The sequence below is a fragment of the Neoarius graeffei genome, chromosome 25 (genome assembly GCF_027579695.1).
Source record: "Neoarius graeffei isolate fNeoGra1 chromosome 25, fNeoGra1.pri, whole genome shotgun sequence".
Lineage (NCBI taxonomy): Eukaryota > Metazoa > Chordata > Actinopteri > Siluriformes > Ariidae > Neoarius > Neoarius graeffei.
The window spans coordinates 21,654,671-21,666,727 of record NC_083593.1 but is presented as its reverse complement, the minus strand read 5'-3'; the positions used below and the strand labels follow the sequence as shown (position 1 = coordinate 21,666,727).

The 12,057-nt window shown below is 42.1% G+C and overlaps 1 protein-coding gene across 9 annotated transcripts in view; it reads right to left on the bottom strand.

Moving 5' to 3' along the window:
- Positions 1-12,057, bottom strand: part of nbeaa (neurobeachin a) — a 460,126-nt gene that overhangs the window by 16,731 nt on the left and 431,338 nt on the right. For 7 of the 9 annotated variants that reach the window (XM_060908447.1, XM_060908439.1, XM_060908441.1 and 4 more), the window contains 6 exons: positions 11,883-12,035; positions 9,344-9,511; positions 8,619-8,708; positions 5,416-5,608; positions 1,573-1,644; positions 1,217-1,372 (listed from right to left, as the gene is read on the bottom strand). In XM_060908447.1, the coding sequence (XP_060764430.1) occupies positions 1,217-1,372; positions 1,573-1,644; positions 5,416-5,608; positions 8,619-8,708; positions 9,344-9,511; positions 11,883-12,035 (832 nt within the window). The remainder of the gene's footprint in view (positions 1-1,216; positions 1,373-1,572; positions 1,645-5,415; positions 5,609-8,618; positions 8,709-9,343; positions 9,512-11,882; positions 12,036-12,057) is intronic. The other 2 variants (XM_060908440.1, XM_060908448.1) reach the window with 1 other exon arrangement.

Genomic DNA, 12,057 nt, shown 5'->3' with positions numbered 1-12,057 from the left:
AAAGTTAAGAAGCGATTGAATCCTTTTTAACTCAAAAGCTGTGCATATTATTTTGATCAGAGACTTTTCGTTTCATCACGAGTGACCACGCGTCGGACCAAGAAATTCTCTGCGCCTCACGGAAGCGACTCACGTGCTCCACAACGGCGAAACTCCAAAAGTCTCGGAACATCTTCTCTATAATCTTGCTAGAGGCAAGATACTGAGTAAGACTTGGCATTTGGGCAAAACCTAGTCTTAGGAATTAGCTTTTATTGAAGTAGTGTGAATTTAAACTCAGGAACGGTTTGTTTACACTGTAGACACGCAGCGTGTCGAACTGAATTGATTGTTCCGTTTTGTGTTAATCTCTCAATTGTTTAATAGACAGGCTGTGCATGCTTCTCTATTCCTCACTAACACTTTAATCTCCTTATCACACATCTTGACCTCATCAAGATTTCAGTGGATTTAGTAGTGTTATGAGCTAGCATTCCTTTGCCTTAGTTTAGCCACACGAGGCTAATCTAGGCGTCCACAAACACGTGGACACACACAAACACACCTCAGTTAGCTTCCCACGCTAGCCTTTCTTTTGCAAGGCCATAGGCCTTACCACGTGGTCACCAGGCCTTACACACACAAACACACCTTACCTAGCTTTCCTTTGTCTTAGCTAGCAACGCAAGGCTAATCTAGGCCTCCACCACGTGGCCACACACAAACACACCTTTAGCTACCAACCAGAGCTAAATCCTTTGTTCTCAAACCCCACGTGGTGACACACCCTCCTTAGCTAGCCACACAAAGCTAATTCTTTTGTGTAGGCCACACACACACAAGGCCTCTCACACACATACGCACACCCACACACCATATCATATTTGTATATAATGATTCCAACTGTTATTATCCATTTTTATCTTTGTTATAATAAATTCCATTATTATTGAAACTGTGTATTTATTTGTGTTCCAATATTTCTGAAGTTGCCCAATCGCCAAAGAATTCTAAAAAGGTGCATACAAGTTATGTAATACAGTAAGTGATCATAATAATTTGGAATATACCATAATTTAGCTGTTTGGTAATTTGTTATTAAGCACCAAAATTAATGGTATTAATTAATGGTATTAATTAATGAGACTGATTTAATGAGATTGATCACTTAATAATTACCAAATGCACCTACACTTTAAATAAGGACACAGTACTAAGTGCGTGTAGAGAGACAGACCCGTTTCTGTGGAGTAGACTCGGAAACTCTTGTCCCAGAAGCCACACACCAGAATGTAGCGATTGTCAGCAGTGACTACAAAACAGTGTGTGTTGATCTGAATGCTTTGGTCAACCAGGTCAGTGATCTGCCTTTTATTCACTCCAGAGTTATTGGCTGTGATGAACAGAAGAAGAGATGACGGCAAGTGAACACTTACGGAGAAACACACGTGAAGCTGCTCCTTAAAACAAAAAATGTCCTGTATGAATGTGTTTTAACCTGATCTGTGGTATATAAGGTTTCATGCTTGTATTTTCTTATTTTACCATAGCATTGTAGTTGTAACTGTTGTGTACGAGTTAACAAATCGTTACCTATCAGAGGATCCATCTCTATTGGGAGGTGATGAGCCTGTTCCAGCGAGTAGCCTGGGGCTCCCCTGAGACCTGCAGGACACACGTGTTTTAAAAGGTAAAAGATGATCAACTGTGAGCAAATTGCGTATCCCCCCGCTCTTCCTTATATCAGAATGCAAGTAATCGAAGGAATAGGACACTTATTATGAATGTTGACTTCAACAAATAATTAACCCTGAAACAAGTAAGTAAAGAGCAGTGTCTCTCCCCAGGGATTTCAAATAGCGTCCTGGTTAACTGTCATTTTGAAACAGCATTTTGCTTCTTGAAATAGCGTCAAAATCCACCCTATATATTTCGTAAATGCATTCAGTCGGTAAACAGGAAGTTGATGTGCAACAGACCTGAAAACGGTATAGAACCCCAAGCTGAAGCTTGGTACCAAGTAGCTATGATTTGTGCTTGCTGATAAAAAGGGTGTTTCGGATGGACGGAGATACAGAGATACGGATGGACGGACAGAGGTAAACCAGTATCCCCCCCTTTATTTGTATAATAAATACAAATAAATTCATACAGTCATACCTAAGGACGTACAGTAGATATAAAAAGTGTACACACCCTGTTAAAATGATAAGTTTCTTTTTGATGTAAAAAATGAGACCACGATAAATAATTTCAAAACTTTTCCCACCTTTAATGTGACCTATAACGTGTACAATTCAGTTGAAAAACAAACAAATCTGTTAGAGGGAAAAACATAAAAAATAAAAAACATACAATAAGTGCATAAGTGTGCACACCCTTAAACTAATACTTTGTTGAAGCACCTTTTGATTTAATTACAGGATTCAGTCTTTTTGGGTCGGAGTCCGTCAGCCTGCCACATCTAGACTTGGCAATATTTGCACACTCTTCCTTGCAAAAGCGCTCCAAATCTGTCAGATTGCGAGGGCGTCTCTTGTGCACAGCCCTCTTCAGGTCACCCCACAGATTTTCAATTGGATTTAGATCTGGGCTCTGGCTGGGCCATTCCAAAACTTTTTTTGGGGTCATTGTCATGCTGAAAGATGAAATTCCTCTTCATCTTCATCTTTCTAGCAGACACCTGAAGGTTTTGGGCCAAAATTGACCGGTATTTAGAACTGCTCATAATTCCCTCCACCTTGACTAAAGCCCCTGTTCCAGCTGAAGAAAAACAACCCCAAGACATGATGCTGCCACCACCATGCTTCACCATGGGTATGGTGTTCTTTTGGTGATGTGCAGTGTGGTTTTTGTGCCAAACATACCTTTTGGAATTGTGGCCAAAAAGTTCAACCTTGGTTTCATCAGACCATAATGCATTTTCCCACATGCTTTTGGGAGAGTTGATGTATTTTTTTTTTTGGCAAAATTTAGCCGGGCCTGGATGTTTTTCTTTGTAAGAAAAGGTTTCCATCTTACAACCCTACCCCGTAGTCTAGACATATGGAGAATACAGGAGATTGCTGTCGCATGTAGTACACAACCAGTACTTACCAGAAATTCCTGCAGCTCCTTCAGTGTTGCTGTAGGCCTCTTGGCAGCCTCCCTGACCAGTTTTCATCTTGTCTTTTCATCAATTTTGGAGGGACGTCCAGTTCTCGGTAATGTCACTGTTCCATATTTTCTCCACTTCTTGATGACTGTCTTCACTGTGCTCCATGGTATATCTAATGCCGTGAAATGTTTTTGTACCCTTCTCCTGACTGATACCTTTCAACAATGAGATCCCTTTGATGCCTTGTAAGCTCTCTGCGATCGCTGGCTTTTGCTGGAGGATGCGACTGAGTAAATCTCTGAACTTTATTTGAGGTTAATCAGTCATTTTAATTGATCGCAGGCGTGAACCCAAAAAGACTGAATCCTGTAATTAAATCAAAAGGTGCTTCAACAAAGTATTAGTTTAAGGGTGTGCACACTTATGCAACCAGCTTATTGTACATTTTTTATTTCTTTTATGTTTTTCCCCCGAACAGATTGTTTGTTTTTCAATTGAATTGAACAGGTTATAGGTCACATTAAAGGTGGGAAAAGTTTTGAAATTATTTATCGTGGTCTCATTTTTTTACATCAGAAAAACCTCTCATTTTAACGGGTTGTGTACACTTTATATCCACTGTATAAAGGTAAAATACACTACATGTCTAAAAGTTTGTGGACACCTGACCATCACATCCATATGTGCATTTTGAACATCCCATTCCTGAATTACACCGCCTTTTGCTGTTATAATAAGCTCCCACTCTCTTCTCCTTGGAAGGCTTTCCACTAGATTTTGGAAATTTATCCATTCAGCCACAAGAGCATTAGAGAGTTCAGGCACTGATGTCAGGTGATGAAGCCTGGGGTGCAGTCAGTGTTACAGTTTATCCCAACGGTGTTCACTGGGGTTGAGGTCAGGGCTCTGTGCAGGATACTCAAGCTCTTCCACTCCAATATTGGCAAACCCTGTCTTTATGGACCTCGCTTTGTGCACAGGTGCATTGTCATGTTGGAACACGTTTGTGCTAATTAGTTCCAGTGAAGTGAACCTGTGACGTTACAGCATACAAAGACATCTAACCTATTTATTATTACTGTGTGCTTCCAACTTTGTAGCGACACCTTCGGGAAGAACCACATATGGCTGTGATGGTCAGGTGTCCACAGAGTGTATGTGATATGATACATGAAGACATACTCTCACAGTACAGGTTAAGACAAGATAACTATCACAACTTTGTCTCTTTCTAACATGAAGAACACAAATAAGGTCCTGGGAACAACTTCAACTAAAAGTTCAATAAAAGCACTCCTACCGAAAGATCATTACCTGTATTTAGAGTATACAAAATAAAACCAACTAAGAATCAAAATGACAGCTATTTGTTACAATGCATGAAAACATATTTGGTTTAGTTTTTGTCACTTTAGAGTTGTTGTGCTCCAGTGTTGAGTACTGTTTATTGTGCTGAAGATTTTACAATATTTCTTAGCATAGACTCTCTGTCAGGCCTGAAGGTCAGGTTCTGTCAGGCTAATGGTAGGGTACCATTCATTCAATACCCATAACTGTTAAGGTAGCACTACTACTACTACAAAAAAAAAAAAAAAAACCTACAGTAAAAAGATAGGCAATTGTGCCAATTACAAGTAGGGTAATGCCAAAAAAAAAATTATATAAATTTCATCACCTGTTAAATGAAAGACAAAAACATGCCATCCATTCATCCACCATCCATAACCACTTATCCTGTGCAGGGTCGCGGGCAAGCACTTATCTTGTGCAGGGTCGCAGGCAAGCTGGAGTCTATCCCAGCTGACTACGGGCGAGAGGCGGGGTACACCCTGGACAAGTCGCCAGATCATCACAGGGCTGACACATCGAGACAAACAACCATTCACACTCACATTCACACCTACGGTCAATTTAGAGCCACCTGCATCTAACTTGCATGTCTCTGGACTGTGGGGGAAACCGGAGCACCCGGAGGAAACCCACGCGGACACGGGGAGAACATGCAAACTCCACACAAAAAGGCCCCCATCAGCCACTGGGCTTGAATCCAGAACCTTCTTGCTGTGAAGCAACAATGCTAACCACTACACCACCACACTGCCTCAAAAACATGCCTTATACTTTAAATACATTTCAAGGAAATAATCATAATCACGTCATTTTGCCGTCTCATGTAAAAGTCAGACAGTCAGACTTGCAAAAACGTCCCCGTTATTAAAACCGAAACAGAACTGGGTACAGGTTTTTTATGAACGCCTCTGTTTTAAAGTATAAGGCTGACACAGTTGGGTGTGTGATTATGGGTGATGAATCAGGTCAGGCAGCATGTCAGTGCTCACCAACAGTGTTGTGCCAGCGGTTGACAGCGAAGAGGCGGCTGCAGGTGACCGTTACGGCAGCGGGCATGCTCAGGTGGGGCAGCGTGTTGGCGGCCACGTGCGTCACCGGAGAGTTGGAGGGAAATTTCAGCACCATGATCACGTCCTGCTGCATCTGATCCTTAAACATGAGTGGACTCTGAGGAAGGAAACACTGATGAAGAGAAAGATAGCAAGAAAGACAGAGACAGACACAGCCAGAGAGGAAGAGGAGAACAAAAGGAGGTGGGAAGGAAAGGAAAATGAAGGAAGGATGAAGGAAAAAGAGGGAGAGAGGTGCGTTAGAGTGAAACCATCAGGATCACAGGAGGAAGTGTAAGGAGGGATGAAAGGCACTGTGATGCAGAGAATGAGAGATAAGGTCTGTTTCAGGTCACAGGAAAACAGAGACTGGCTTTTTGAAACAGCTCTCTCAACACAAACACTATCTGAACACCGATCCAGCTGAGCTGTGTTTCCCAAAAGCATTACAATAATCCGAACTTGTAGAGAGATTGGTGTTCAATCTGATGCTTTCTAGAGAGAGTCGTTATACCACAACAACCTTTTGGAGACTCAGTCCTGAATAGTAAAGCTTCAGGGAGAGCCTCTTTAAATTACATGAATCAGTTATTCTGGTAAACTCTCATCAATCCAGACCTCGTCTAGTCTACCACAACCCTCCTAGTGTGAGGTCTATCCATACTGTAAAGATTTAGCATCAGATTATTTAAAAAGCAACTAAGAAATGGCTCAACAGTACAATTCTCCAGTCAGTTTTTAATACTCTATTAGGTAACCAATAATTTAATAGCTACAACAGACAGTTTTATCTCATCTCCAAAACACAATCGTCGATAATTTCATTGCATATGTTATTAGCTGGGAACAGCCAATCAGATCCCGTTTAAGCCTCTGCAGAACAAAAACAGATGCTCCTCAATCATGTAGGAGTTTCCCCAAGTGCTGGACGTGATCACATGATCTCAAATATATGGCAGTAATTTCAATGGAAAAGAGTAATGACAATAAAGAGTAATGAGTAACTAAAGAGCAACTAATTACTAATGAGTAACTAAAGAGCAACTATAAACAAACATACAACATCATTATTTAACTAATAAAAAAGCAATTGTTGGCAACTCGCTGTGTATAAGAGGAATAAAACTCTTTGTGATCTGCTGTTATAGAAAAACAATCAACCTCAGGTTGCCACCTCTGTCACTCCACCCCTTCACTGATTATTTTCCTATCGCACTATGAACCACCATCTTTTATCTTACTGAATGTGTACTGTAAAGCAGAACAATTTTATCAAAATCAGTTTCAATGAAACTAAAAAATGAAAACGTGTGAAAGCAACATTTTTTCCCCCATGCTCAGTTTGAATTTGATGTCAGCAAAACATCTCAAAAAAGTGGCATGACAGGGGAATGTTTACCACTGTGTTGCATCACCTCTACTTTTAACAACACTGTAAATGTTTGGGAACTGAGGAGACCTGTAGTTTTGAAACTGAAATGTTGTCCCATTCTTGCCTGATATACAATTTCAGTTGCTCAACAGTTCAGGGTTTCCTTTGTCTTATTTTGCACTTCATAATACGCCAAATGTTTTAAATGGGAGACAGGTCTAGACTGCAGGCAGGCCAGTTTAGCACCTGGACTCTTTTACTACGGAGTCATGCAGTTGTAATATGTGCAGAAAGCTGTTTGGCATTGAAAGAAGGAAGGAACAAGGATATTGTCTGGATGGCAGCATGTTGTTCCAAAATCTGTATGCATCATTCAGAATTAATGGTGCCTTCCTAGATGTGCACTTATGCACACCAAATACCATCACAGATGCTGGTTTTTGAACTGTGCACTGATAACAAGCCGGATGGTCCCTCTCCTCTTTAGCCTGGAGGACGTGGTGTCCATGATTTCTAAAAAGAATTCCAAATTTCTATTCATCAGACTACAGGACAGTTTTCCACTCTACCCCAGTCCATCGTAAAGGAGCTCAGGCCCAGAGAAGGTGGCGGTGTTTCTGGATATTGTTTATATCTGGTTTTAACTTGCATTTGTGGATGCAGTAATGAACTGTTTTCACACACGATGGGTTTCTGAAGTGTTCCTGAGCCCATACAGTGATTTCCACTACAGGCACATGTCTGCTTTTAATGCAGTGTCACCCGAGGGCCTGAAGATCACAGGCATCCAATGTCAGTTTTCAGCCTTGTCTACGGAGTCAGTCCAATGTCAGTTTTCAGCCTTGTCTCTTGCATACAGAGATTTCTCCAGACTCTCTGAATCTTTTCATGATATTATGTACCACATATGATGTGATCCTCAAATTCTTTGCAGTTTTACACTGAAGCACATTATTTTTAAACTGTTGCACTGTTTGCCCAAAAGTCTTTCACAGAGTGGTGAACCCCTCCCCATCTTTATTTCTGAGAGACTCTGCCTCTCTGGGATGCTCTTTTTATACCCAGTCATGTTACTGACGTGTTGCCAATTAACCAATTTTTTTTAAACATTACACAACTTCACAGTCACTCGGGAGGAGCTCGGAGTAGAGCCGCTGCTCCTCCACATCGAGAGGAACCAGCTGAGGTGGCTCGGGCATCTTTTTCAGATGCCTCCTGGACGCCTCCCTGGGGAGGTGTTCCAGGCATGTCCCCCCGGGAGGAGGCCCCGGGGAAGACCCAGGACACGCTGGAGGGACTATGTCTCTTGGCTGGCCTGGGAACGCCTCGGTGTTCTTCCCGAGGAGCTGACCGAGGTGTCTGGGGAGAGGGAAGTTTGGGCTTCCATGCTTAGACTGCTGCCTCCGCGACCCGGTCCCAGATAAAGCGGAAGAAGACGAGACGAGACATTACACAACTTTCCAGTCTTTTGTTGCCCCTGTCCTAACGTTTTTGAAACGTGTTGCTGGCATTAAATTCAAAATGAGCATAATTTTTTCAAGAAACAAAATTTCTGTTTCAACATTTGATATGTTGTCTTTGGACTATTTTCAATGAAATATAGGGTTTCCTTGATTGCAAATCATCACATTCTGTTTTAATTTACATTTTACACAAGGCCCCAAATTTTTTGTTATTGGGGTTGTAATGATCATCACAATTTTTCCACATTCAGCTCTGGTATGTTGTGTGAATGCTGTAAAGAATAAATGCTGAGCTGTGACAGTCTCACCAGATGCATAGCCGAGCTGCGGGGAGGATGAGGCTCAATTAACAGCTGGGAGGGAACTTGACCAAATGTCTGGATCTGAGCCTCCATGGACTAGAGAGAGAAAGAAAGGAGAGAGTGAAAATGTGTGTGTGTGTGTGTGTGTGTGTGTGTGTGTGTGTGTGTGTGTGTGTGTGTGTGTGTGTGTGTGTGTGAGCATGAGCGATAGAGTGAGTGTGTGAAAGACAGAGAAAGAGGGAGGGGGGCAGAGGGAGAGAGAGGGACAGTTAGTTGTCTAAGTGGACAGCTCAAATTGACACTAGAGCTGAAGTGCTGAACAGTTCACAGGTGTTTTTTTAGTCTTGTCTGCCTAATGAGGTGAACACAAAACCAAGCTGTCACTCAAGGCCAGAGAGGAAGTATGAGACACTGCTTAGAGCAATGCTTAGAGCTGGCCATATATGGGCAAAAACAAAACAGCAACAGGAAGCAAAAAATAACAGCCAATGTACAGACAAACACGAGAGCACATTCTGCACAGTACTTAATGGCCTGCGAGGCTGAACGAATGAAGGCCATGACGGAAAAAAGACCTCTGTGGTGTTCTTCAACTGGACTAAAACGATATTGCCGCATTCATAAAAAGTGGCGCAGTGACTCAGAACCAAAACATTTCATCCACTTGGAAGATGAACATAAACCCGTAAATGAATATAGGCAGTGGAAAAAGTGTGCAGTGTGTGACTCACCTCTCTGAGCTGCAAGTCTGTGATGGTGTCCAGATTAACAGAGCCTTCATAGGACATGTAGTGGAACACGTTTAGAGCTCTCACTGCCTCCGGTCCTCGCTGCTTGTAGCCGAAGATCAGATCGATCCACTGGTGCAGCTGGCATGATACAAACTCGCTCTCCAAAGCCTGAAAGGTCAAGGTGCCGGAGTTGTTAGTAAGACTGCTCCTTAAATATATCAGATTTTTGTGCTAGAAGTGCTTCGTTTTATAAGTGCGTATGATTCAGTGTGCGGTGGTATCAGCCATCATCATGACTTGCAGCTGTGAGATTTATTCGCATGATGAAGGATGAACCACAAAGCACATTAGAACACATTCTTCTGCATGCAGCTCTCAGTAGTGTTTTACTACAAGAAAGGTTGAAATCCTACATCTTAGACAGACAGCTTTATTGTCATTCACCTGTACATTCAGAATGCACATTTGAACAAAATTTCGTTGCTGCACATTCCGCATGTTAGATTTGGCACAGTTTTATGCCGGATGCCCTTCCTGACGCAACCCTCTCCAATTTATCCGGGCTTGGGACCAGCACCAAGAGTACGCTTATACAGGGGCTGGATAACGTGTGTGGAGTGAATGAGAAGTATATAAGAGTGGTGCAAGACGTGTATGAGAACAGTGAAACAGCAGTGAGGTGTGCAGTTGGAACGACTGAATGGTTCAAGGTGAAGGTGGGACTTCATCAAGTATCTGCTTTGAGTCCTTTCTTGTTTGCCATAGTGATGGATAGCTTGACGGATGAAGTGAGGCAAGAGTCACCATGGAACATGATGTTTGCAGATGATATTGTGATATGTGGTGAAAGTAGAAAGGAGGCTGAGTTGGGTTTGGAGAGATGGAGGTGTACATTGGAACGAAGAGGAATGAAGGTGAGCAGGAGCAAAACAGAATACATGTGCATCAGTGAGAATGGGGATGAGAGTGTAGTGAAGATGCAAGGAGTAGACATACAGTAAAGAAAGTTGGTGAATTCAAGTACCTGGGGTCAACTGTGCAGGAAAATGGGGGCTGCGATAGTGAGGTGAGAAAGAGAGTGCAGGCAGGGTGGAGCAGTTGGAGAAGGATTTCAGGAGTCATTTGTGATAGGAAAGTCCCAGCAAAAGTGAAAGGTAAGATGTATAAGACAGTAGTGAGATCAGCTGTGATGGATGGATTGGAGACCGTACCCTTAATGAAGAGACAGGAGGCAAAGTTGGAGGTGGCGGAGTTGAGGATGTTAAGGTTTGCAATGGGAGTGACAAAGTTGGACAGGATAAGGAACGAGCACATCAGAGGGACAGCACATGTGGAGAGCTTGGGAATTAAGCTAAGAGAGATGAGACTGAGATGGTATGGGCACATCCTGAGAAGAGATGCAGAGCATTTTGGAAGGAGAATGTTGAGGATGGAGTTGCCAGGCACATGAAAACAAGGAAGGCCAAAGAGGAGATACATGGATGTGATGAGAGAGGACATGAAAGTGGCAGGTGTGGTAGAGAAGGATGCGGAAAACAGGGAGCAATAAAGACGAAAGATCCGCTGTGGCGACCCCTAATCGGGAGCAGCCAAAGGAACAAGAAGAAGATATAACTATTGCACATAGTCCGGTAAACAAAATATCAAATTTTACGATTAGATACTTTAAATTAAAAAAAAAAGCTTGAATAAAATAACTATGCTACATACAGATATTGCACAATAAAGGATTTATAGCAGCATGTAGGATATCACACATATTCCGGATAGTGAGGTTCTTGTCCAGATGTGTATGGTAGGGGATTATTGAGAGTTCAGGAGTCTGATGGCTTGGGGGAAGAAGCTGTTACAGAACCTGGTTGTTCTGCTCTGGATACTGTGGAACCTCATGCCAGAGCTTACAGCTTTGACTAACCCCCCCCACCACCACCAATCTGGATTACCAGGTAATTTAGTAACTTCTTGTCATATGTTGTTTTTTAGTCTTACCATAAAAGTATTGGATGTTTATTCAGAATTTTCAACAAGCAAAATTTTTACCATGTGAATGTATTAACAGTGCCCTCCAAAATTATTGGAACAGCAAGGCCAGGGTTTTTTTTTTTTTTTTGATAAACACTGAAGACCTTTGGGTTTGAGAAAGATGAGCATGAGACAACAGATCAGAATTTCAGCTTTCGTTTCCTGATATTTACATCTAGATGTGTTAAACAACTTCGAACGTGACACCTTTTGTTTGAACCCACCCATTTTACAAGTGATCAAAAATAGGACTGTCAGGTGTTTCTTGTTGCCCCAGTTATGCCCTGTTAGATTAATTGCTTAAACAGTTAATAGCTCTGAAACTTTACTCTTGGTTTGAGCTCTGGGCATCACCTGTGAAGACTGTGTTTGTTGTTAAAAAGGATAAACCAACATGAAGACAAGAGAGCTGTCCATGGGAGAAAAGCAAGCTATTTTGAAGCTGAGAAAAGACAGACTCTACAAAGTACAGGTAACTAAGTGTCTAACACTGTAAACATATTTATATAACACTTACCATTCTGTTAATGCGAACAAAGTCTTCTGGTTTCTTGGCCCAAGCAGGAAGCTCCACATCACAGACCGGCGTATGATCCTCCCTCAAACCCAGATCATAACCATTACTGTTCACAAACATCTCAGGCAGGTAGTAGAACTCTGGGATCAACTCCTGTTCCACAAAGAGAAAGCAT